General features: G+C 51.5%; 1 protein-coding gene across 1 annotated transcript; it reads left to right on the top strand.

The window, feature by feature from the left end:
- Positions 1-5,576: 5,576 nt before the first annotated feature.
- On the top strand, positions 5,577-25,900 carry OTUB2 (OTU deubiquitinase, ubiquitin aldehyde binding 2). Its single transcript, XM_086363130.1, has 6 exons — positions 5,577-5,781; positions 19,170-19,265; positions 20,561-20,679; positions 23,904-23,988; positions 24,472-24,670; positions 25,641-25,900. The coding sequence occupies exons 1-6, from the start codon at positions 5,779-5,781 to the stop codon at positions 25,841-25,843; spliced, it is 705 nt and encodes a 234-aa protein (XP_086219256.1). The 5' UTR covers positions 5,577-5,778; the 3' UTR covers positions 25,844-25,900.
- Positions 25,901-26,518: the final 618 nt, after the last annotated feature.

Below are 26,518 nucleotides of genomic sequence, written 5' to 3'. Positions count from 1 at the left end.
ATAAAGTGTCAACCAGGGCTGTGGATTCATCTGAAGGCTCAACCAGAGGAGAATCGGTTTCCAAGCTCACTCACGTGGCTGTTGGCAAATGAAGTTCCTCATAGCCTGTTGAACTGAGGCCTTCAGTTTTTCATTGGCTGTTTGCTGAAGGTCTCTCTCAGTTCCTTGCCCCAAGGGCCTCCCCACAGGGCAGTTTATAACATGGCAAGTGAGAGAGAAGAGAGAGTGAGCCAGACAGAAGCTATGGTCTTTGGGGAACCTAGTCTCAGAAATGACACTCCATTGTTCTTGTACCCTGTCACAAGCAAGTCATTAGGTCCAGCCCACGCTCCCAGGGAGGAAATTACACAAGGGTATGAACATCGAGATGGGGTTGTTGGGGGCCCTTAGAGGCTGCCTCGGAGAAAGCAATGGCACCCCACTCCAGTACTCCTGCCTGGAAAATCCCATGGATGGAGGAGGCTGGTAGGCTGCAGTCCATGGGGTCGCTGAGGGTCAGGCATGACTGAGCGACTTCACTTTCACTTTTCACTTTCATGCATTGGAGAAGGAAATGGCAACCCACTCCAGTGTTCTTGCCTGGAGAATCCCAGGGATGGGGGAGCCTGGTGGGCTGCTGCCTATGGGGTCACACAGAGTCGGACACGACTGACGTGACTTAGCAGCAGCAGCAGCAGCAGAGGCTGCCTATCACAGAAGTCCTGTACCTTCCCCAGGTCTCATAGCCAGGACATGTTCTAGCCTCCTTCAGGAGCCAGGCTTTCTGCCCCAGGGATGTGAGGATGGGACAGGATAGGCAGCTCCGGCCAAGCCCAGGACCACCTCCCCACCCCCCAGTGGCCTTGGCTTTCTGCCAGTCACACCCACTCCTTTCTCCTCCCATGGAAACTGGGCGTGTTCCCTGCTCAGCTCATAAGGCTGTGTGAGATAAGCGCCTTTGCCATCCAAATTGAAGAAACATTAGCTTTCAAAACCCAGGCCTGGGAGGAACCCACAAATGAGCAGTTGCCTGGAAAACTGGCCTATCTACTAGCCTCCTAAGGCTGCGGGTGATGTTTAAACTGAAAAGTGAGCTGTTATGTTGTATAACTGAGCCTTGTAAAGTTATTTCTCTAACAGATTTTCTTGCCTCTCATTTGAAAAGTCCAAGCAACCTGGTGGGTACAAGAAACACCACATTCTTTTTGTTTGTTTTTTTTTTCCTCCTGAAATTAACTGAGTGTCCCATCTCCGGGACTGGTGGATAATGAAATCTGTCTTCTGAGGGGCTCCCTCCCGCCCTCCCCCAACCCTGTAGACACTGAGTGGTTAGGGCAACAGATTCAGGGCTGAGAGCCTGAAATCACCCCCCACCATCACCAGAGAGGGAGCTGGGTAAGGCCAGCAAGTACTGTGCACACTTGTGCATGGCAGTGCCAGGCACACAGTAGGTGCACAATAAATCATTGTTGAATGTTGAGCGAGCAGTCTTTGGTTTGGTGGTCACAGTCTTTGCCCAAACATACAAGGTGTCTTGAAGAGAGGCACCAAAGGAGTCTTGGCCAGCCAGCCCAGGGTCCGGCGTTCCCCCAGGCACACAGGACTTTCCTCTCAAGGAGGAGTGCTTGGCTTCCCCTTGTTCGGGGACACCTAATTCCACCACTTCCCCAATTTCAGAAAATTCTCTCTATTCAGCCAGGCGCTACTCCCCATACCCTAATTCCCCCAAGTCCCATTGTTCTTTCTGGAAAGAGCTTTTCTTAACAATAAAGGCCTCTCTCTCAGCCTCACCCCTCGGAGTGGGAGCCAGGGAAGCCCACTGACCCCAGGGCTGGCCCACAGCTCTATTCCCCAAGGGTAGGGGATGGGAGGAGGGATCCGATTCTTTCTGATCTTCCCCAGCGGCGACACAGCATGCAAGTTTGTATCTCAGATTTTCCAGCTCAAAGTTGCAGGCTCTAATGCGAGGGGTGGGGGCAGGGAGCAGCCAGGAGGATGGTGCTGACATCCTGCAAGGAAACCCGGGCGTCCTGGGCTTCCCGCAGAGCACCCTGCCCGCAGCTCGCAGAGACGGTCAAGTGCGTGAAACAGCACGACGATAACACACACCAGGAAGTGGGTCTGCACTGAAACAGCTCCGCCAACAGGGCTAAGGCTGCCCGAGAACTCTCCACCATAGTCTCGGGAAAACGACTTGGGAGGGGTAGGCGACCCCTCTCTTTCTGGCAAAGACACAGACGTCCTTGAGGCTCCTTCCTACTACACGCAAATCCCTACCTGTCCCCTTTAGGCAAAGATGAACAAGACTCAGGCCCCAGTAAGCACCAGGCAAGGTCCACGTATATGGGGCGCTTACTGGATACCGAGTGCGGTGTCAAGTACTTTTCAAGATCATCTCATTTAGTCCTCCTGACTGCCCTTTGAGATGGGTATGGATACCCTCACTTTACAGATGAGGAAACAGAGAGGCATGCCTTCCACAAGGACTGATGCTATGGCAGTCATGACAGAAATACACTTGATGCCATCGCTCACACTTGTAATTACACGTCCTACTATTCCTTCCAACTCACAGTTGGAAAGGATAAGGACATAGCAGGACAGAGATGATGCAGTGGAAATTCAGAGGAATTCATGACCAGCTTGGAAATCTGAGAAGACTTCGTGGAGGAGGAGCCAGAATTTGAAGGATGGGGGTGGGGATGGGGGACTGTGACAAATGGAGCCTGTGAAAAGGACGTTCCAGGAGGAGCAGAGGCTTAGAGGGGGGTTCCGGGTACTTGAAGCCAGCCTCTTAAGCTCATGTATTAAGGATGTGGGGAAGTGAGAGAGAGGAGATAAGGCAGAAGTGGAGTAGGTTCATTCCAGAAAGAACACAGGGCAGCCCCTAGAAGGACGGTTCATGATTTCAACTCAAACCCAGACTGAAAACTGCTAGGGACTTCCCTGGTGGTCCAGTGGTTAAGACTCTACTCTCGATGCAGGGAGCCCAGATTTAATCCCTGATCGAAGAGTTGGCATGCCTCAACTAAAGATCCTGCAATGAAGATCGAAGAATAAGTAAGTAGATATTTAAAAGAAAAAAAGAAAGAAAATGGATGAACTATTTGGAAGCCTTTTTTCTCCCTGCTTTTTACCAGATGTTGTTGTTGTTGTTGTTGTTCAGTTGCTAAGTCGTGTCCGACTCTTTTGGACTGCAGCATGCCAGGCTTCCCTGTCCTTCATTATCTCCCGGAGCTTGCTCAAACTCATGTCCATTGAGTTCATGATGCCATCCAATCATCTCATCCTCTGTTGTCCCCTCCTCCTCCTGCATTCAATCTTTCCCAGCATCAGGGTCTTTTCAAATGAGTCCGCTCTTCGCATCAGGTGGCCAAAGTATTGGAGTTTCAGCTTCAACATCAATCCTTCCAATGAATACTCAGGGTTGATTTCCTTTAGGATGGATTGGCTTGATCTCCTTGCTGTCCAAGGGACTCTTAAGAGAGAAGTCTGATTACTTACAGACTAAAGAGACTACATTTTCTCTGCTCATTCAAGACCCAGTTGAGGAAAGTTTCCATTACACATAGTACTGAGATTCTGTGTAAGACTGTGTTTTTGTTTAAAAGCGTCACTATTAAAAATATTTTTTCATCTATTTTTAATGGCCTAAATTGTTCAGCTCCTTCACTGAGTGGGGAGTCAGTGGCCTAGAGAGGCCCTGGAAGTCACCTGAGGCTACACAGCCGTGAGCGGCAGGGTCTAGAGCTAGCCTGGGCCCAGGGTTGCCTGTGCTCCTTCCACAGGCCAGTGCCAGCTTGGTTTGGAGCTGCTGTGGTCTGGGGAGAGGAGGAGATGGGCCAAGGGCTCAGGGCTTATTATGACCCAGCATGAGGGCTCCTTCTTAGAAGCCCTCCTTCTGGAAGGCCCAAATGACTCTGATGTGGGCTTGACAAGGGTTAAGCCTGAGACCAGGCCCCAGGCAGTGCCCTCACAGACCCTTCCCTGCTCTTCTCAGCAAAGTCTCCTCACCCACACCCCCAGGAGCCACACCTGGCTCAATCATTCCTCCACCAAGTGAAGTCCACCTAACACAGTCTCCACTGAGCACTGGATATGGAGTCAGAATCTGGGCTTCATCCCAGCTGAACATCTTACTAGATGAGCCCTGCACTGAGCCTGTCACCTCTCTGGCTTTTCCTTAGCTGTAAAACAAACAAACAAACAACAGAGCAGAAACTCCACATGCAAGAAAAGGCATGGGGAGTACACAGCCCCTTGCAAGCACCTGCATTGCTCCTCAGAACAAATTCAAACCCAGCTCTGGAGTCAGGCTGCCTGGGATTGAATCCTTCCATGTGCTGGGTAAATTAATTTTTCTATGCCTTAGTTCCTCATTTGTAAAACAGGGATAATAGAACCTACCGCCATAGACTAGTTGTGAGGAAATTACGATAATATAGGTTGAGAGTTTAGGATGGTGCTTGATACATAGTAAGTGCTCAAAAAAGTGATCAATCAAGACTCAAGGAGAAATAACAAAAAAAAAATTAGCTTTTATTGTTATTTCTCTTTGAGTCTTGATTGATCCCAAACTCCCCACTGAGTAAGTGATATGCGCTTGGAAGATGTAGATGTTGTCTACTTGAGAGCCTAGCCTGGTACCAACAGCAGATGTGTAAGAGTCGGGTGGGGGAATTAATACACAATCCCGGAAGTATTAATACTTATAAAAGGGGTACATACAATTCATTGGAGCCCCTTGCCCCCACCCCCAAAGCACTGTCTTCCAGCAATCAGGGACTAGTGAATGAATCTCTGAATGATACATGTTCGTTCTGAATGATACATATTCGTCTGTTTGATGTTCAGCAATAATGAGCTTGTATACAGGGTGAGTCAACCAAGCCTGGTTCACGGTCTGTGCCTCATATATAGCCATACAATTCCAGAGGCACAGAATTAACGATCGTAGAAATTCAGTCATTCAACAAACATTAATTGGGTGGCCTGGCAACCTACTGATTCATGAGTTGGAAGTGGGTAAAATATTATTTAGAAGCTACACGTGCAGGCAGGTAACTTAATATTAGTGAACACATGTTCCCTAAGCACCTGTCCTCTGATCTTGAGCAAACTATACTTATATGACCTTATTATGAATTAACGAGGGCCGACAAAGAATCTGACTGCCAATGCAGGAGACCTGGGTTCGATCCCCGGGTCAGGAAGATCCCCTGGAGAAGGCGATGGCAAACCATTCTAGTATTCTTGCCTGGAGAATCCCATGGACAGAGGAGCCTGGCGGGCTACAGTCTATAGGGTCGCAAAGAGTCGGACACAACAGAAGTGACTTAGCACATAGCACAGCCAATCTTTCAGAAGACTTCAATTTACAGTTTTGAGCGAAAGTCCTTCAGCCTTCACAAACGAAGACTTGTGTTTCTGGGTTGGGCTAACTCCTTTGCTAGTTAAGAGGTTTCTGTGTCTTTAAAAGGAGGCGGTACCCTGTCAAATGGCCCCTAAAGTATAGGCTGAAGGTGCGTGAAGTCCCACCCACTTTCTGTGACGTCCTGTGGCCCAGCTTCTGATTGCCCGCTTCAGACGTCAATCGCGGGGCGTGTGTCTTGCTGGGACACAGTAGAGGTCTAACCTCTGGTTTGCGGAGCGGTCGGGTGTATTCGCCGCTCGTCCCCACGCCCTCGAGGCCCCCGCCGCCCGACCCAACGGCGGAGCCAGCCAGTGGCTCCCGCGGCGCCCTCCCGCACCGGATCGCTCCTCGCTGGGGCGGGACCTGGCCCGACGGCTCCGGTCACTATGGTCAGTGGTCTAAGGGGGAAGCGGGGAAGGAGGGGTGGGAAGGGGGCGCGGTAGGCGGGGTCGCCCCCGGGCGCATGTGCACTCGCGGGACTGGGGATCCGGCGCGAGGCTCAGCCCCCAGTGTCAAATCCGCTGCGTTCGGGCCCCCCAGGAATACCGGGGGGTCCGGGTCCTTTCTTGGAAGGCTCCCGTGGACGGTCAGCGCCGGGAACCCAACCCGGCGCCCAGGATCCCCGCCCCCAGAGCGTTCGCCCCTGGTGTCCCGTGTGCCGCTCCGACGGCGGGGACAGGGAGGCTCCAGGGCTAAGGGTCGCCTCCTTTTCGTTAGTAGCCCCGCAGTTCGCAGCTCCCGGCCGCACCCACCCGAGGGCTCAGCCATTAGAGACCTCCCCACTCCCAAGCCCCACGAGTGGACCTGGGGTTGCCACGGGTGGCCCAACATCCTCTCCGCCCTGCTTGTCAACAGAAGGTCTTTGCAGTTAGGACCCACGTGGAGAGACTGTCTCAAGTTGTGAGGCACGTGAATTAGGGGCCAGAAACGGTCCCGGAGACCCTCTGAGCCAGGCCAAACTCAGGGCTTGGGCAGGTGGGGACCCTCAGGCCCAGACAGGGAGGGGCTGGGACTGATCATGGTGGACTTGGATTCCCAGTCCAGTGCTCTTTGTATTACTGTGTGTGTGTGTTAGTTGCTCAGTCGTGTCCGACTCCTTGCAACTCCATGGACTGCAGCACGCCAAGCTCCTCTGTTCGTGGAATTCTCCCGGCAAGAATACTGGAGTGGGTTGCCATTCCCTTCTCCAGGGGATCTTCCCTACCCAGAGATCGAATCTGGGTCTCCAGCATTGCAGGCAGATTCTTTACCATCTGAGCCACCAGGAATTTTTCGTTTGTATTACTACATCAGCCCATCTTGGGGGTGAGGGGAGACAGGGGCACAGGCAATCTGCAGAGGACTAGGTGTGATGAATGCCTAAAACTGATCAACTCTGACCCCCCTGCTCCAGGGAGCCTGGAACATATAAGGACTGGTGGCTTGGCTTGTGGTCACAGCCCTGAGGGGTGATCTCACCTCCACCCCCTGGAAACCCAAGAGGCATTGGTTGGTCGCTTCCCCTCCCCAGCACTATTTTGCACATCTGTATAATGGGCTGCTGTGAGGATCACATGAGGTGATGCGCATGGAGCGCTTGGTTCAGATAATTGGCTATGGCTTTCCCTCTGACAACAGAATCCTGGAAATGGGTGTGCAAAGGGGCCTGGTTCTTAGAGCCTCCTCCCTCCTAGGTTTGAGTAAGGAAATGGGTCACTGACCGCTGCGGGCTGCCGCTGGCTTGGGACACGGGTCAAAGCCTGGTCATGGTCTGACACGTTCTGAGTGTGGCGTGGGTGGCCGGGTCATCTAAGCCAGCCTGTCCTGGACAAACCAGCTGGGTGTGGCTGAGGGTTTCTGGAGCACCTGGAAACACCACTTCCTGTTTCCAGGCAGGGCCTAAGGGTTTACCTGGCTCTGCTGCTCCTGGAAGGGCACCGAGGTGTTTCTGCATTGCCCACAAGGGAGTGGCCAGGGCTGGGGTAAAAATGGGTTTAGCCACCCTGGAGCCAAGGCTGGCTTGCCTTCTAGTCACCACTGGGTAGCCGAGGGCATGGTAGGGCAGTGGGGCTGGGGCCTGATCTTCTGGCCTTCATGGTGCACAGTGAGGCCTCTGACTCCAGCCTCCCGTCTGCCCTGGACTCAGGAGAACAGAAGTTAGAGGGCAGGTAGAGTCAGAGCACCAGCCCGCGCCCTGTGACGGGTGGCGTAGTGCCTTGGAGAGGAATGAAGTGGTTAACTTGCCAAACAAGACATCTCTCTGGGAATCATGGGGAGAGGGTGGGGGCAGAGGCAGTGCATGGTGTGTTCTCGTCTGTTCATTCAGCATTTAATGAGCACCTACTGTTTGCCAGGCACCGTGCCGGGCCCACTGGTGATGTTTTTGAGTCTGTGTGGTATGGATGATGGTGAGTGTGTGTGTGGTGGGCAGAGGAGAATGCCTTTGGAACATATAGTGTTTTCTTTCTGTATCCATTTCAAAGTCACTGAGCTAGGGAAGGGTCCCAGGTAGAAGACATAGAAGCCCTTGGGAAGGCAGTGGCCTGGGTGAGGACAAGGCTTGGGGGCTGCCACGGATGGAGGTTGTAGGTAGTGAGGGGTCTCGTGCTCACTCAAAGGGCATTCAGTGAAGAGTGAGGGTCAGATGTGAACAGCAAACCCACAGGGCCCTTCTGTGCTTTGTTCTTTGGTTTTTCAAACAAGCCCCCAGTAGGGTCCCTAGTCCAGCCCCACGCTGGGCTGGGCATTGATGAGAACGACAAGGGCCTGCCCTCTTTTAGGAACTCACTGCCTGAGACAAGACAGAACTGGACACAAGCAATTCCTGAACTACCAGTCATGACCTAAGAAGCCTAAGGGCTTGGGGAGCACAGCAGGAACCCAAGCACTCTAAGGGAGAAGTGAGTGTCAAGGAAGGCCTCACAAAGGGGTCTTTTGAATGGGGTATTGAAGGATGTGTAGGAGTTTTCAGGAAGCATTTGGGGAATTGTGTATTCCAGTCAGGGTGGGACAGGCCTGGAAACATGGTTAAGAGTGGGATATTCTGGGAATGGTGAGTGGTCTGTATGGAGCAAGGAGAGATGAATCTAGAAAAACTGGGGGATTCAGAAGGTGCTATAAAGGGCTTCACATGCTGTGCCATGGGGTTTGGGTTTTATTCTGCAAATGTGGTGGTGGAGGGGACCATAACGTATTTTTGACAAATAAGAGATGGTTGATTTGGATGGTCTCTCTGGCAGTGGAGTGGACAGAGGGCCAGAAGTGGCCAGGCTGGAGTCAGAGACCAGCTTTTCCATCTATTCCCTCATCCACTCATTCTGCATTTTGGGAGCATTACTATGTGGCAGGCACTGGGGAATCTCATCATGACAGGCAAGCAAAGTCCCTACTCTCATGGAGTTGACATTCTTGTGGAGGGAGATAGACAGAAAGCAAGTCAACAAATGAACATATATGTTAGAGAACCCGCTGAAGACATAAAGCAAGTTAAGGCAGTAGGGGTTGGGGGGAGGGGCAACTTTAGACAAAATGGTCAAGGAAGGTGATTAGACATGTAAAGAGGCAGAGAATCCGCCCGTGCACAGGAACAGCATGTGCAAAGGCCCTGCGGTAGAAATGGGTGCATTTTTTGGAGGAACATAAGGAGGGTCACTGGGGCTGGAGTTCAGGAGAGTGAGGGGAGCAAGGCCAGATGACGGTTGTCATCCAAAGGTTGAGTTTTTTCCCAAGTGAAGGAAGCCACTGGAGGGACCTGGGGAAGGTCTCGCCCTCAACTGGTTCGCTTTGTGGGAGCCCATGCTGGGTGCTGTGGGTGACGGTGGGAGCGGGAGTGGGAGCCAGGAGGTCCACTGGGCAGACGCTGGTGCCACCTCCCTGGGGGCAGATGGTGGCAGCTCTGGCCAGACACAGGAGCAGAGCTGAAGCAGGAAGAGAGGAGGGGAAGAGTCCTTCCGCATCTTTGGTGTGAGTTCTATCTGGATAGGGGGGCTTTCGAAGATCTGGTGACACCTGGAGGGGATGCAGGGGTGGAGGGAGAAGGCAATTAGGGGCACAGTAATTCGGGGATCGTGGTCAGACATCCTGGTGGCTGGTGGTGTTTGAGGCTGGATCTCTAGGGAGAGGTCAGGGCGGGAGATGAAGGTCTGAGGGTCGGTTAGGAGGGTGCTAAGAGTCCAGGTGTCAGATGAGAGAGGACCAGCATCTGAATCCGGGCTGTCTGCAAGGCCAGCCAATAACTGACCTGAGACAATTGGGCCTCAGGTGTAGGGTCTTCCCTGTTTGCTGCGCTGAACAGCAGAGATGAGGCATGCGAGTGGTAGGCTGAGTAATAGCACCCCGGAGACACCCACATCCTAATCCCCAAACCCATGAATAGGGTACCTCACATGGCAGCAAGGGCTTTGCAGGTATGGTGAATTAGGGTCCTGAAATGGAGAGAGCACCCTGGATTACCCGGGAGGTCCAATGATGCGATCACAAGGATCCTTATAAGGAAGAGGCAGGAAGCTCAGAGTGAGAAGGAGGTGTGACAGTGGGTGGAAAGGATCATAAGCCAAGAAATGCAGGAAGCTTCTAGAAACTGACAAAGGTAAGGAAGTGGGTTCTCCCCTGAGCCTCCAGAAATGTAAGATAATAAATCCTGTTGTTTTAAATCGTTGTGTTTGTACTAATTGGTTACAGCAGCAGTAAGAAGCCACTTCAGAGCCCTAGGACTAGCACTCCCCTAAATCTTTGGCCTCCAAATGTTTTTGATCGCTCATCAGTAAAAGTGTTCGATTATTCCATATGTTGGTACATCGTACATTATACCCTAAAGTAGACATTTAAAGCAGCATTCCCTGGAATATTACTCAGCCATAAAAAAGAATGAAATTGGGTCATTTGCAGCGATGTGAACAGACCTAGAGTCTGTCATACAGAGTGAAGTAAGTCAGAAAGAGGAAAACAAATGTTGTGTATTAACGCATATATATGGAATCTAGAAAAATGGTACTTATGAACTATTTGCAGGGCAGGGATAGAAACACAGACATAGAGAACGAACATGTGGACATGGGGTGGGGTGGGGGGGCCCTGGGAGGGTGGAGCAAATTGGGGGAATAGAAATGACATATATACGCTACCATATGTAAAACAGATAGCTAGTGGGAAGCTGCTGTTTAGCGCAGGGAGCTCCGCTCGGTGCTCTGTGATGACCTGCGGGGGGTAGGGGGGTGGGGTGGGGTGTAGGAGGGAGGGGCGATATGTATACATGTGGCTGATTCACTTTGTTGTTCAGCAGAAACTAACACAACATTGTAAAGCAACCAGACTCCAATAAAAATCAGATAAAAAGGCATTTCCTTCCAGCCCCTGCAAACAGCCCGCTATGGAGACCCCAGCGGTAGGCAGGCAAGGCCAGGTTTGGAGCCACGGGGGAGCCTCTAGAAATGATAGGGACCTTCTGAGAGGGGCGGCGGACTGCATTCTGGGTCCTGCCCCACTGGTGGTGAGGCTGCAGGCTCTGGCCCCTGCCGTGGAGGAGTTGGTAGCTTGAAGTCAGACCACGCACTGAGTTGTGGCTTCTGGGAGGCTGGGCCTGGTTAACAAGGCTGACTCACGACCCGGGGTCAGCCCTGCCAGCAGAGCAGCCTCAGAGGAAGGTCAGGCAGGCCAAGGGCCGGCCTTGCCCACCAGGCCTCAGGGTGGACCCAAGAGAGGCCCACCAGGACCTCAGAGCCTGGGCCGGGGGTGCCCACAGAGGCACCGCGGGGTATGTCATGGGTTGGGGGGGGGCGGAGATTGTAGGTAGAGGCGTGAGCCTGAGGCTTGGCTATTAAGGAGCCATCAGGAAGTGACGACAGAGCACAGCTGAGGGCCAGGTGGGCTCTCTTCGTGGAGGGGGAGAGAGCCAGAAAGGCACCAGGTCTGTGGAATACCTTTAATGTGCTGGGGGGCCAGGGTCCAGTTTCTTCCGGGATCGCTTCACTGTGTGACTTGGGGCCAACAGCTTGACCTCTCTGGGCTTTGGTTTCTACGTGTAGAACAGAGCTACCGTGAGGCTTAAGTGAGATTATCCCCAGCACCTGGCATACGGTGACCTCCCAGCAAAGGTGACGCATCAACCAGCGGGTACTCCGTGCCTGCTGGGGACCAGCAGCTGTTCTAGGACTACGGCGACAGAAGTGACAAGGACCGCGTCCGCGTGGAGCTTCGTGTCGCCTCTCCTGAAAGCTCACCGGGGCTGGCTTCCAACCCCGAGCGGTGCCTGCTCCAGGAGGGGCCCATGGAGAACTCACCGGAGGGGCAGGGGGTGGGCGTGGGTCACACGTGTTGTGGGTCAGAGCCTTAAGGTCTGTGGGCCCGAGCTGCCAGAGCCCAGTCTTTCAGCCTGGCCCCTCCCTGCCCCGCAGCTCCTTGTCACCCCATTATCTCCTGGGGGGTCCCTGGGGGCACTCTCACAGTGCTGGGCGCATGGGGTTCCCATGGGCCGGGAGGGGGCAGGCAGCAGCTGTGGGGCACGAGTTCTGACATCGCGCTGGCAGTGCGCCCTCCCTTGGGCCCTGGCGGGTCACATCTTTACCGGAAGCCTTCGGGACTTCAAATGCCGCCTCTGTGGGGCAGGATCCATGGATGAGGGTAGAGGTGGAGGGCTGGGGTCAACCTGGTTTTTCGTTGGTCTCAGGCTGGTTGAGGAACTCTTGGGGCTATGTGGACAGGTTGTAGATGTGTAGAGGCTTTGGCGAGAAAACGGAGGGAAGTAGGGGGGAACTTGCCTTCCCTCCATTTGGAGGTGGGCGGTGTCTGGACGTGGGGTGGGGATCAAGGGCAGGGTCAGCAGGACCCCAGTAGGTGGTGACGTGCTGGTTCTATAGTCTCCGAATGTAGGAGGTGAGAGGACCCCTACAAGGACTCAGATCTGGTCTGAACACCAAGCCCCCATTGTAGTGCATCTGGTTAGTTCCCGGGGTCTCTGGGGAGGAGTCAGTGATTAGAGAAACATCCTTCTCCACTTTGAAATACATTCTTCCACTTGGCAGCTCAAAACTGTTTCAGAGTAGAGGTGCTATCTGCCTGACCTAATTCATTAGCACCTGTTTGCAAATCAGCAGCTAAAGGCTAAAATCTTTTTAAGTGACCTGATGAGGTCTGACGCAACATTGTCAGGCGAGGCCAGTCCCCGTCCCATAACACCCTGGAAATTTTCGGCCATGATTTAAAAAACCACCAATTACAGTCAGCCAAGGTCAAATGCAGAGTATTGTACCTGGTTAATGGGCCAGTGAGCTGAGGCTGTTCTTCCAGCCATGTGACCAGGGCCATGCTTATGGGAAGTGGGGCGGAGGCCACCTGGGCTGACTTGAGTCACTCTGGACGTGCCAGGCGGGGACTCCCAAAGTGCCAAAGTAGAAACTCACTCACCCCTCCCAGTGGCCCTGTAAACACACCCGGGACCACGAGGGGGCGCTGGAGCCAACTCAAGGCTCCACTGCTGGGCAGGGCAACCAACCTGAGAGCCATTTGTCAAAAAGGATGGATCTTAAGTAGTATTGAGTGAAGAGAAAATGCCACGATACCTATAGAATAATTTGTTGCACATTTAAAACGCATGCTTACATAAAACAACTTGGTATTTTTAAAAGACATATTGAAAGACATAGGGAATACCTACAAAGGGTGGGGGGTGGCAGGATGGGAACAGGGAATAAAACGCCTGGGGCTGACGGTGGGTCTCTTGAACCCCAAGTGTGAGCCCCTCCCCACCCCCAAACTGCTGTTTAATGTTTTCCTTTTAAATTGACTGTTTTAAATAGCCTAAGTAAATTTGCTATTTACTTTGCAAAAATGATACGACTGTGGCGAGTGGAAAGCCTAGGTAGGCTTCCCTGGTGTGAGGCCTGTGGGTCGCCTTCCTGACCCACCTTTCACGTTCTCATTTTGACTGGCAGTTTTCTACTATCTGCAATATTGGGTTGGCCAAAAAGTTCGTTCAGGTGTTTCCATACGATGTTATAAAAACTCAAATGAAGTTTTTGGCCAACCCAGTTCTTGTCGCTCTGTATTTAGGATTCATTCTTTATACTGCTTTCCACTCTGCCAGTGACATTGTCTCAAACTGCTCATCAAATAGAACTGAGTTTGTGCTCTTCCCTCACCATATGTTGGGTATTATTGGGGGGGGGGCAGTCCAAGTGCGAGCAGTGTTCAATACAGCTGTGCTCCTTTGTCATCATCCATCATTTAAAAAGACCCAAGCCATCATTTTAAGTCAGCTGTGTGTAAAAAACAAGACTTTTTTTTTTTACTGAGGTAGGTGGGTAAATAATGGGACTTATTCTTTGGCAGTGCCAAAGACTGTCCAAGCCACTGTACAAGCTGTGCTCATTTCACACGCTAGTAAGGTTATGCTCAAAATCCTTAAGCTAGGCTTCATTGGCATAGGAACTGAGAGCTTCCAGATGTACAAGCTGGGTTTAGAAAAGGCAGAGGAACCAGAGGTCAAATTGTCAACATACACTGGACCATGGAGAAAGCAAGGGAATTCCAGAAAAAAAATCTACTTCTGTTTCATGACTATACATATATTACCCTTTAAAAAAAAAAAAAAAAGTCCTTCCCTTTTAGGCCACCACAGAGCATTGAGCAGAGTTCCCTGAGCCATACAGTAGGTTCTCATCAAGGCTACTTGTTTCAACTACACACACAAGTGGCTTTCACATTATATTTTAACATTATATTCCTGATGAAATCAGAGCCTTTCCCAGGGTGGGGGGTGAGGGTTGGAGACAGGGGTGCAGCTCCCACTGCCCTGAACCCTCATGTGAGCAGGAAAAACATGAGGCAGAGACAAGCCTGTGGGAGATTAGCTGTTAGATGTGTCCTACCCTTCCCCTGGCCCTGGGTCTTCCTTTTGCCATTAGATGACTTCTCCACCCTCTGCTGCTGCTGCTAAGTCGCTTCAGTCGTGGCCGACTCTGTGCGACCCCATAGACAGAAGCCCACCAGGCGCCCCCGTCCCTGGGATTCTCCAGGCAAGAACACTGGAGTGGGTTGCCATTTCCTTCTCCAAGGCATGAAAGTGAAAAGTGAAAGTGAAGTCGCTCAGTCGTGTCCGACTCTTAGCGACCCCATGGACTGCAGCCTACCAGGCTCTGCGGTACATGGGATTTTCCAGGCAAGAATACTGGAGTGGGGTGCCATTGCCTTCTCCGTCTCCACCCTCTGCTGCTGCTGCTGCTGCTGCTAAGTCGCTTCAGTCGTGTCCGACTCTGTGTGACGCCATAGACGGCCTCGCACCAAGCCCCCACGTCTAGAGGCCCTGATTTCTCTCTCTGGGTGGAAACTGGCCTCCACTCAGAGCTGGGCTGCGATATAAACTTTCACCAGTAGGTGGTGCTAGACGGTCTATCCTCTGTGTTTCCAGCTCCAACACCACTGAGCGACTGAACAACAAACACAGAGCTTGGTGCAGACTGGTTGGGTATAGTTGGATGAATAGAAGAAGGAATGAATGAGTGAGACAGGAAGGTCAGGAGAAGACAAAGGGAGTATGGAGCCTCCTTACAGTATGGAGGCTCATAGACTTCAGTTACTATATTCTTTTTTCTTCCAGTGTTATTGACATCCAGCACTGCGTTGAGTTTAAGGTATACAGCGCAGAGATTTGATTCACGTACATCATGCAGTGACTGCATGTTTAGCGAGCATCCCTCATCTTTGTAAAGACACAAAATTTAAAAAATAGAAAAGATTTTTGCTCTGATGAGAATGCTTAGGACTTCCTCTCTTGTGTTAGTTGCTCAGTCCATGTCTGACTCTTTGCAACCCCATGGACTGTAGGCTCCTCTGTCCGTGGAATTCTCCCGGCAAAAGTGCTGGAGTGGGGTGCCATTATACTCTCTTAAAAATGTTAATATACTACTGTTGATTATATTTATCATGTTGTACATTACGTCCCCGGTACTTATTTATCTTACAACTGGAAGTTTGTAACTGGAACCTTTTGACCACCTTCCTCCAGTTCCCTGTGACCCCACCCCTGCCTCGGGTAACCACACATCTGATCTTTGTCTCTCTGAGTTTGTTTTTGGAGTATAATTGACCTACAGCTCTATGTTAGCTCCTGTTACCCCACATGGTGATTCACTAGTTCTCTATGCTTCAAGATGATCACCATGGTAAGTTTAGTTATTGTCACTAAAGATACTACATAATTATTGAGTATACTCCACTCACTGTATACCTCATACCGTGGCTCATCTCTTCTGTTTTGTACCTCTTAATCGCACTCACCTGTTTCTCTCCTCCCCCCAACCCCCTCCCCTCTGGCAAACACCTGTTCGTTCTCTGCATCTGTGACCCTGTTTTTGTTTTGTTATGTTTGTTCATTTCTTTAGATTCCACGTTGCAAGTGGTATCATGTAATATTGCCTTTCACTATTTTAACTTCCTCAGTGTGATGGTCTCTAGGTCCACCCATGTTGGTGCAAAGAGAAATATTTCATTCTTTTTTGTGACTGAATAATTTTCCATTGCATATTATACACCACATCTTTATCCATTCATCTATTGTGGGCACTTAGATTGCTTCCACATCTTGGCTATTGTACACAGTGCTTCAGTGAACATAGGGATGCCTGTATCTTTCCTAATAAGTGCTCTTGTTTTCTTTGGATACATACCCTGAAATGGAATAACATATGATAGTTCAGTTTGAATTTGAGGAATCTCCACACTGTTTTCCTTAATGACTATCAGATCAGATCAGATCAGATCAGTCGCTCAGTCATGTCCGACTCTTTGCGACTCCATGAATCGCAGAGTGCCAGGCCTCCCTGTCCATCACCAACTCCCAGAGTTCACGGGGACTCACATCTATCGAGTCAGTGATGCCATCCAGCCATCTCATCCTCTGTCGTCCCCTTCTCCTCCTGCCCCCAATCCCTCCCAGCATCAGAGTCTTTTCCAATGAGTCAACTCTTCGCATGAGGTGGCCAAAGTACTGGAGTTTCAGCTTTAGCATCATTCCTTCCAAAGAAATCCCAGGGCTGATCTCCTTCAGAATGGACTGGTTGGACCTCCTTGCAGTCCAAGGGACTCTCAAGAGTCTTCTCCAACACCACAGTTCAAAAGCATCAATTCTTCGGCACTCAGCCTTCTTCACAGTCCAACTCTCACATCCATACATGACCACTGGAAAAACCATAGCCTTGACTAGATGAACCTTTGTTGGCAAAGTAATGTCTCTGCTTTTGAATATGCTATCTAGGTTGGTCATAACTTTCCTTCCAAGGAGTAAGCATCTTTAATTTCATGGCTGCAGTCACCATCTGTAGTGATTTTGGAGCCCAGAAAAATAAAGTCTGACGCTGTTTCCACTGTTTCCCCATCTATTTCCCATGAAGTGGTGGGACGGGATGCCATGATCTTCGTTTTCTGAATGTTGAGCTTTAAGCCAACTTTTTCACTCTCCACTTTCACTTTCATCAAGAGGCTTTTGAGTTCCTCTTCACTTTCTGCCATAAGGGTGGTGTCATCTGCATATCTGAGGTTATTGATATTTCTCCCGGCAATCTTGATTCCAGTTTGTGTTTCTTCCAGTCCAGCATTTCTCATGATGTACTCTACATATAAGTTAAATAAACAGGGTGACAATATACAGCCTTGACGAACTCCTTTTCCTATTTGGAACCAGTCTGTTGTTCCATGTCCAGTTCTAACTGTTGCTTCCTGACCTGCATACAAATTTCTCAAGAGGCAGATCAAGTGGTCTGGTATTCCCATCTCTCAGCATTTTCCACAGTTTATTGTGATCCACACAGTCAAAGGCTTTGGCATAGTCAATAAAGCAGAAATAGATGTTTTTCTGGAACTCTCTTGCTTTTTCTATGATCCAGCAGATGTTGGCAATTTGATCTCTGGTTCCTCTGCCTTTTCTAAAATCAGTTTGAACATCAGGAAGTTCACGGTTCACATATTGCTGAAGCCTAGCTTGGAGAATTTTGAGCATTACTTTACTAGCGTGTGAGATGAGTGCAATTGTGCGGTAGTTTGAGCATTCTTTGGCATTGCCTTTCTTTGGGACTGGAATGAAAACTGACCTTTTCCAGTCCTGTGGCCACTGCTGAGTTTTCCACATTTGCTGGCATATTGAGTGCAGCACTTTCACAGCATCATCTTTCAGGATTTGAAATAGCTTAACTGGAATTCCATCACCTCCACTAGCTTTGTTTGTAGTGATGCTTTCTAAGGCCCACTTGACTTCACATTCCAGGATGTCTGTGACTATACCAGTTTATACTTCCATCAGCAGTGCACCCAGGGTTCCCTTTTCCTCACATTCTCACCAACCTTGTTAGAAAGTGAAAGTTGCTCAGTTGTGTCCAACTTTTTGCGACCCCGTGGACTGTACGGTCCGTGGAATTCTCCAGGCCAGGATACTGGAGTGGGTAGCCATTCCCTTCTTCGAGGGATCTTCTCAACCCAGGGATCTAACCCAGGTCTCCTGCATTGCAGGAAGATTCTATACCAGCTGAGCCACAAGGGAAGCCCCACCAACCTTGTCATTTGTTGTCTTTTTGATAACAGCCATTCTAACAGAGGTGAGGTGATACCTCATTGTGGTTTTGATTCCCTGATGGTTATCGGTGTTGAAAATCTTCTCATGGACCTGTTGGCCATCCATGTCTTCTTTTGAAAAATATCTGTGCAGATCCTCTGCCCATTTTTTAATTGGGTTGTTTGTATCTTTGATGTTGAGTTGTATGAATTCTTTATATATTTTGGATATTAACTCCTTATTCAGATATATCATTTCCAAATATCTTCTCCTTTTCAGTAAGTGGCCTTTTCCTTTTGTTGAAAGTTTCTTTGCTGTGCAAAAGCTTTTTTTTCTAAACAGGAATATTCATCGTAACTTTATTCATAATAGCCCCAAAGTGGAAACAACCCCAAAATCCATCAACTGACAAATGGAACAAAATATGGTATACTCATACCATAGAATATTATCTGACAACAAAAAGGAAAAAAGTACTGCTACGTGCTACAACATGGATGCATCTTAAATACATTATGTTAAGTGAAAGAAATCAGTCATAGAAGACCAATCGTATGATTCCATTTGTATGAAATGTTCAGAAGAGGCAAGTTTACACAGACAGGAAATAGATTCCTGGATGAAAAGCTTTTTGTTTTAATGTAGTTCCATGTGTTTGTTTCTGTTTGAGTTTTCCCTGCCTGAGGAGACAGATCCCCCCAAAATACGACCAAGACCAACGTCAAACAGCATACTGCCTATGGTTTCCTCTAGAAGTTTAATGGTTTCGGGTGTTGCATTTAAGTCTTTAAACCATGCTGCATTTATTTTTGTGCACTGATGTATTACAGTCTATAAAATGAGTCAGTTCAGAAATTACAAGATGAGGGACTTCCCCGGTGGTCCCGGGGCTAAGACTCTGCACTGCCAATGCCAGCGTTCCACGTTCGATCCCTGGTCAGGAAACTAGACCCCAAGTACCACAACTAAGAGTTCGCATGTTGCAACTGAGACCCAGCCCAACCAACTAAATAAATATTTCCAAACAATTTAAAACAAAAGGACTTACAAGATGATACGCCTCTCACGATGGGGCTGACCCTGACTCCTGCCGGGGAGCCTGGCTTCTGGGCTGCCAGTCACATACTCGCAGGTGCTTCTGTCCAGGGAAGGCAACATTCACTGCGTCCTGCAACCAGCAGGTCGTGGGCTTTCTATTGATGAAAGTCCTGCGGTTGCTTTTGAAATGGTCACAGCTTTGCTCCTTTTTCTGTCTTTCAGAGTGAAACATCTTTCAACCTAATATCAGAAAAATGTGACATTCTATCAATTCTTCGGGATCATCCTGAAAACAGGATCTACCAGAGGAAAATCCAGGTAAGGCAGAGGGTCAGGAGGAGGGGAGCCTAGATGAAATGGGCTGGAGTTGGGAGCAGAGACAAAGGTACCACTTTGAAGGTAAAAAGGCTTTGCGTTTGGACCAGGTTCCTGGACAAATTAGAGGGCTCCCAGAATAATGCAATGTTGGACGCATTTACCTTAGTGAGAAATCCTTTAGTTGCAACAACAACAACAACAAAAAAACCCAGCAGTTTTTGACCTCATTACAGCATTGCAAGGTCAGAACTTTTATTACCCACATTTCACAGCTGAGGGAACCAAGTTACAGAAATTAAATGGCTGGCCCATGATTCTACCGCACATGCGTGGAGGAGCTGGCATTTGGGCCAGGCAGCCTGAGCTCATAAAAGTAGTATTTGTAACCACTCTGTGAGCAGCTCTGTGGTGAGAAGGCCCACTCTGGCTGGACTCTGACAAAGGGCAGATGGCTGAAGGATGCAGGAACGGTCACAGGACTAGGAGGAATCTGGGTGTGCCCCTACTGCCCTCTGGTCACCTGCACTTGGGCAGGACTGTCTCCTGTGGCCGCCGGGAGCCCTTCCTGGGGCAGGAGTGAGAGCTGGGCTGCATATCTCAGCCTTTGGGAGATGAGCTGGCTTTCCAGGGAGTACACCCCTCCCTACAGCCTGCCTCTGGGGAGCCGTCAGCACCACCCTGGTGGGAGCAGGGACTCCCTGACCCCTTGGAAACCACACTGGGCCATCAGAATCCTGACTTGTAGGCAGGCCCGGGAGGCAGCCGGGGCGGAAGCTGACAGCTCAGAGCAGAACTGGAGGGGGTGCCGTGGGGACGCCACACCTCTTTTGGAGGACTGGCCAGACTGCTTGGCGATGTCCGGGGAGGCCTTTCCTACTGCCTGTGCAGCCCCTGGCCCACCTCACAGCCACATGCACCCTCGCTGCCCCCACCAGGCACACCACTTCCCTCGGTGCCATTCCTCCAGGAAGTCTTCCTGGACTGCTGAAGTCTGGTGTAGATGCCACTGCTCCGCCCCCCGGTGCATCCCCTGTCTTCCTGTGACAGTCGTCTAGCTGTCCATCGTCCCCCTAGCCTGTAGGCTCTTCAGAGCGGGGCATGGCTCCCCGTTCACAGTGCCTCAGGCAGGTCGCACTCCACGTATTTTTATTTTTGTGGGATGAGAGTTGGGACACCGTGGAGGGCCTCCAGTCTGAGAGCAGATGTTGCGTGGGGGAGGCGGGACCCCACCCCTGACAGGACTTTGACGGGGGTGCCATTGGTACGGACGCCCACATTTCCTCTGTCCTCCGCAGGAACTCAGCAAAAGGTTCACCGCCATCCGCAAGACCAAGGGGGATGGGAACTGCTTCTACCGGGCCTTGGGCTACTCCTACCTGGAGTCTCTGCTGGGCAAGAGCAGGGAGATCCTCAAGTGAGTGCTGTGTGAGGGATGCTGGGCAGGCTATGTTTCTGCTGCGTCGATCAGCCCTGAACCTCCCTGAGGGTTTGACCTCAGTGCAGCCTGCTTAGCCCAGGGAATGAGGGGCGGCGTTGACATTGAGGGGATGCCCAGCGGCCCTCGTGGTGGAAATGAGAGCAGCCAAGGGGCCGGCTGGGGATGGGACAAATGACCTAGTGGGCACTTTCAACTCTCTGATCTGAGTGTGCCTGGGTGAAGTGAGTTTTGCCTTGGGTGCGTTCTTGAAGCCTCATTCCAAGGAGAAAACAAAGAAGCATTGCCCGTTGTTCTGGCTCGCTTCAGCTGACCTTGGATGTGAGTGTGTGTAACCCAGGCGTCTACCTGGTCAGCCTGGATCTGGAGTCGATGCCGTCCTAGGCCCCTCTGTCCTGCAGCTGGGACATGATCCTCCCTTTGACCCCTGGGGTTCGGCTTAGTTCGGGGCTTCTCAGACGTCAGCATTTGTGCAGACCCCCTGGGATCTTTTTCAGATGCAGATTCCAGTTCTGTGGGGCTGGGGCCGGGGACTCTGCATTTCTCACAGGTTCCCGGAGAAGCTGCCGCTGCTGCTGGGTAACAAGGAGTAGTAGCAAGATGCTGAGACCCGCTTCCTTAACCTTGGAAGTCTCACAGCCCTTAGAGGATTGATGAAGATCTCAGGCTTCATCAGATGCCCTCCTGCACACACACCAGGGAAGAGTGCAGAGTGGCCACGGGTCACAGAGCACATGGGGTTGATTCGTGCATCCTGGTGCCAGAACTCCTCTGCTGAGCGGGTTTCTACTCTACCCTCCTTCTGGGGCACCCTTGCTCCCTGCAGCCATCACCCAAGTGGGTGCCACATGCCGACTGTGTTGTGGGCCCCGGGGATGCAGCAGCAAACAGGAGAGACAAAGCGCTCTGCCTGTCGAGCTCGCATCCTAACTGGGAACGAGGGACAGTAGATACGGACAGAACTTGCTGTGTCAGATGGTGGGAAGCGTTGTGGGAAAAAAATCAGGCAGGAAAGGCAGCCAGGTTGTCCAGGGCTAGGGGCTACAGTTTTAAGTAGGGGTTGGAGACATAGCGGGGGCCGGTGGGGTAGGGCCTCATGGGCCTCGTGGACCTCGGATGTTGGCCTGAATGAGATAGAGCCACAGAGGGTTTGGCAGAGCAAAAGGCCTGACGTGCAGGCTGCTGTGTGCAGGAAAAACCAGGCTTACGCACAAATGATGGCGTCTGAGAGCAGCAAGGGGTGTGATCTTGAAGAGCCCAGAGGAGAGGTCGTAGAGGTGGCCTGATCGAGTGGAGGTGACACCACAGGATCCACTCATGGCTGGAGTGGGGTGTGTAGCGGAGAGTTGAGGCTGAGTGCTGGGCGTTTGCCCTGAGTTATCAGGACTGAGAAGCCCTTGCCACACAGGGAGGCTGGGGGAGATCAGGAGCTCCAGGTTGCCAAGTCTGAAATGCCTGGGAGCCATCCAGGTGGGGTCCAGTGGGAAGTACCAGGCTGGTGTCATCCCATTTTACAGATGAGTAAACTGAGCCTTGGATAGGTTACATGACTTGCGCAAGAGGGGACCTGCGCTGCAAGTTTGGACACCGTCCTCCTTCCCCTCCCTCACCTCATCCGGGCGGGAGTCCTGCCCTGACTGTTGGCCCCCACTAGACTGGGCCCTTGTGTCTCTGTGACCCCAGGGCTGGCACTGTGAGGCCCGCAGGCACTGGTGAGGAATGAGCGTGGGGATGCGATGGGCACGTAGCCGGGGATGGGAGGGTGTGCAGGCAAGAGAGCTGGGAGCCGAGCTGTGCATGTCGGCCTCACGGGAACAGTGGCCAGAGAGGCCTTCACAGCCTGCCATGGAGACCTGTCCCCATCACCCACCCTGCACAGAAGGGGAGCCTTATAAAGCCAGAGAGCGACTTAGCAGCGGGGCTGCAGCCCCCCGCTCCACACTCCTTCCCACACTTGCCCTGGCCAAAATGGGCTTAGAGACACCGGCCCAGCCAGGGGCAGGCTGCCTTTCAGCAAAAGTAAAAGTGCCTCACCTTCCAGATTATGAGATGATTTGGCTTCAGACCAGCCTCTTCTCCCCTCGCCCTCCCACCGGGCACCTACACCTCCCAGGCCTTTCTCCTTGTGCCTTGAGTCCCTCATGAAAACCCCTGCTGCGTCCTCACTGGAGCCTGGGCTCCCCTCCCAGGGGCTGGACTGCAGTTAGGCCCGAGCCAGCTGGTCCCCCTGAGCCTCTCCACTCGGCCCTTCTGTGTGGAAGGTGTTCCCTCCTGTGGACCAGTCCCTTGGACTGTGTTTCGTCTCTGCTGCTGAACTCTGTCTCCTGGGGCAGCTCCTCGCTGTCCCTGGGGGTGAGGACAGGTCTCAGAAGGGGCTGTGCCTGTTGGCGGTCTGCAGCGGGAGCAGTGACAAGAGGTGGGGTCTCTGGACCAGATCTTGCGGTAGGTCAGTGCTGGCAAAGGTTTAATGGCCATTTGGCTGGGAGACCTGACCTGTGGTGTGAGTTGATTTCTGTGGTCTAAATCCTCTTGTCATGATTTTTTTTTTCAAGCTACCATCATGGGTTCACTGAACAGGGAGTTGGGAAGATGTATGCAACATACCCTATAGTCCAGATTGTATTTCCACCGTCCACACACAACAGACAAAGATAACCTCACGAGCACAGATGATACTCTTGTTTTTTTTAAAAAAACAATGTTTTTTACATTCAGCCCATCTCTGAGAAGAGCAGGCCTGGCCGAGGGGACAGTGGATGTCAAGGGGTGAAGATGCGAAGGGAGAGTGGCTGTAGGGCATGAGGGAGGCTGTGGACTAGACTGGAGATGTGGCTGGTGAGCTCAGCAGGGGCCCTTCCGGGACCCCGGTGCTGAGAAGCTGTGACCTGAGGGAGAAGGCTGCGGCAGGTCACTCTTACAGTCCCTGTGGAGTGGGGACCAGGAGGGAGGGGAGGCTGGGCGTTGCCAGGCCAGAGATGGTATTGATGCCCCAGGAACCACGGGACAGTCAAGAGACCTTCGGAAGATAGAATCAGTATATTTTGGAATGGGTGGTACCTCAATTTCCTCATCTGTGAAATGGGTCTACGACCCACCTCCAGTGACTCTCAGGTGTGTGGTGGCAGAGTGGGGAGTGAGAGGACAGCTGATTGTCACAGCAGCGCCCCCTGCCTTTCCCTGAAAGCACTGGCTTTCTCCTTCAGATTCAAAGAGCGTGTACTGCAGACCCCCAACGACCTCCTGGTGGCTGGCTTCGAGGAGCACACGTTCCGAAACTTCTTCAACGCTGTGAGTTAACCCTGGGCATGACAGCTGAGGGACTCAGCTTTTCTCAGGGCTGGCAGAGCAGACAGAAGACTGAGGGTTGCCTCCAGCTTGTGGGGACATGAGGGGCCAGGGAGCCCAAGGCCCTGCCCTTCCTCTGGGAGGAGGCACCTCCTTTGGAACGGTAGCTGTCAGGCTGGAAACTTCCCCCAGCCTCCCCACCTCACCCCCCTGACCCCACTAGTGAGGGCGGTGCGGGGCTGGAGGACTCTCACTTCTGAATCTGTATGTAAGAATCGCAGTCACGGCAGTGAGGAGGGGAGACTTGGGGCCAAGGGACTCACTACAGAGTGTCTCTAACCCTATCACTTAGCTTTGGTGAGATCTCTGATGGATTGATTCTGGTGCCTCAACTTGAGGATTTCAAAGTGGAAATTTCATGGAGCCAGGCTCGTGGAGGGAGGGGCAGGGCTTGCCTGGCCCCCAGCTGAGGGCCCGGGGGTACAGTTTTACAGCGTGGTAGAGCTGGTGGAGAAGGATGGCTCCGTGTCCAGCCTGCTGAAGGTATTCAACGACCAGAGCTTCTCGGACCGAATCGTGCAGTTCCTGCGCCTGCTGACCTCCGCCTTCATCAGGAACCGTGCAGATTTCTTCCGACATTTCATCGACGAGGAGATGGACATCAAAGACTTCTGCGCTCATGTAGGTCCTCGGGGTCCCGGCTTGGGATGTGGCCTCCAACCCTGGGCTCTGCTCTCATCCCTCTCTCCTTAGGAGACCTTAACACCGACATTCCCTAACCAGGGGGCTGGGGTGTCACGTCTACATGGCAATTCAGAGCATTAGATTAGATTAGAAAACTGAACAGGTTGTCCTTGAGCTGCCTGAGCTGTGTGGCTTTGGGCAAGTCGCTTTCCCTCTCTGAGCCTCAGATTGTCTCATGAAAGGGCCTTTGGACTGGACTGTTTACAAAATGACAGAGTAGCAACCCCATAGTCATCTTTGCTCCAGGACATGTTTTATGATGTGTGGTGTTTACCTGAAAGGACTGCCAACCATTTAAACGTTGTGCAGTTTTTATATGGATGTCTGGATTTCTCTGGAAAAATCAGAAGATCCAGCTCCCCAGGCTTTATTCTTGCCTGGCAACAATCAGCAGGAGCTAAGTGGCAGCTGCCTGAGTTACTGGGACTCACTAACCAGCTTGTCACCATCTCTGCCTGTCTCCACTGACTCGCTCACTTGCTTGCCCAGCCCTCTTTAAGCACGTAAGCTTGAAATCCCTTTATGATAGAGTCCCCTTCTGCTCTGAGGTTCCTTATACATTAGAAAGCCCAAGCTGAAAAACTCCTGCTCTCCTCTCCAGATTCTTCAAAGTGGTGTGTTCTTCTGACATACGACATACAACGAGGGGACCAGAATCAAAAAGATCTAGATTCAAACCTTTTAATTCTGGTGATTTCTATCTGTTCCTTCCTCACTGAGCCTGCGTTTCCTTCTCTAGAAAATGCGTGTGTCGACATCTGCCTCAAGGCCTGTTGTGGAAACCATTGCACAGTTGCAGAGGTTTTGAGCTCTGCAACTGGGCAAAAAGCCAGGGTGGGACCTCTCACCTGTCCTCTGCTGGGCATGCATCCTCAACTGGGTTGTTTTCTCCTTGTGGCTTTTGCTGGAAGTGGAGCCCATGGCTATGGAGTGTGACCACATCCAGATCACGGCCCTGTCCCAGGCCCTGAACATCGCCCTGCAGGTGGAGTACGTGGACGAGATGGACACGGCCCTGAACCACCACGTGTTCCCCGAGGCTGCCACCCCCTCCGTGTACCTGCTCTATAAAACATCCCACTACAACATCCTTTATGCAGCCGATAAACATTGATTAATTTTAGGCCATGCAGTGGAGCCTGTCACCTAACGGGACTGCATTCTGAATGGACATTACGGCTTTTCAGTTTTTTAAGCGATATAGACTATAGTTAGAGAACGTTGCCGCCTTTGGGGCAAAGGCACTGGGAATAAGGCCTACTCACTATGGACTGTTGGTAACTTGGTGATAATATTTTTAATATTTATTTTCATGGAGGATCTAATGTTTTATAACTCTGGGCAAGGATGCCAGACTGGCTCTACCTCCAGTTCTGAGACATTGCATAGGTCACTTCCCATCTCTGGGTCCAAATCTCCATCTGGAGGAGGTTCCTGCCAGTGCTGACATTCTGTTGTTGGGTAAAAAAATGTCCTTTGGTTTATTTTCCCTGGAGGCAGTGCCTCTCTGCAGTGGAGGAAAAGCTCAAGCTCAAGGTCTTACCAGTTCTATAAAAAATCAAGTCCAGTCAGCTGCTGGAGTGCATGTGGGATGCTGAACTGAGGCCAACTTGGAGATCTCCAGTGTACTTCGAAACATTCACGATGGAGTGCTTTCTCACCCCGAACTTGAGGAACAAGACTTTAATACCAAAGTCTAGAAAGGGGCCTGTGGCCATCAGCATGAAGCCCAAGTTGTCGGGCCCCTTACCTCCCTCAGGGCCAGGACTGCCTGCCTTCTGGAGGGCAG

This window comes from Bos grunniens, chromosome 21 (assembly GCF_055505025.1).
Source record: "Bos grunniens cultivar Pamir isolate PY7600 chromosome 21, Bosgru_T2T1.0, whole genome shotgun sequence".
Lineage (NCBI taxonomy): Eukaryota > Metazoa > Chordata > Mammalia > Artiodactyla > Bovidae > Bos > Bos grunniens.
This window is presented reverse-complemented; position numbering and strand designations above follow the sequence as displayed.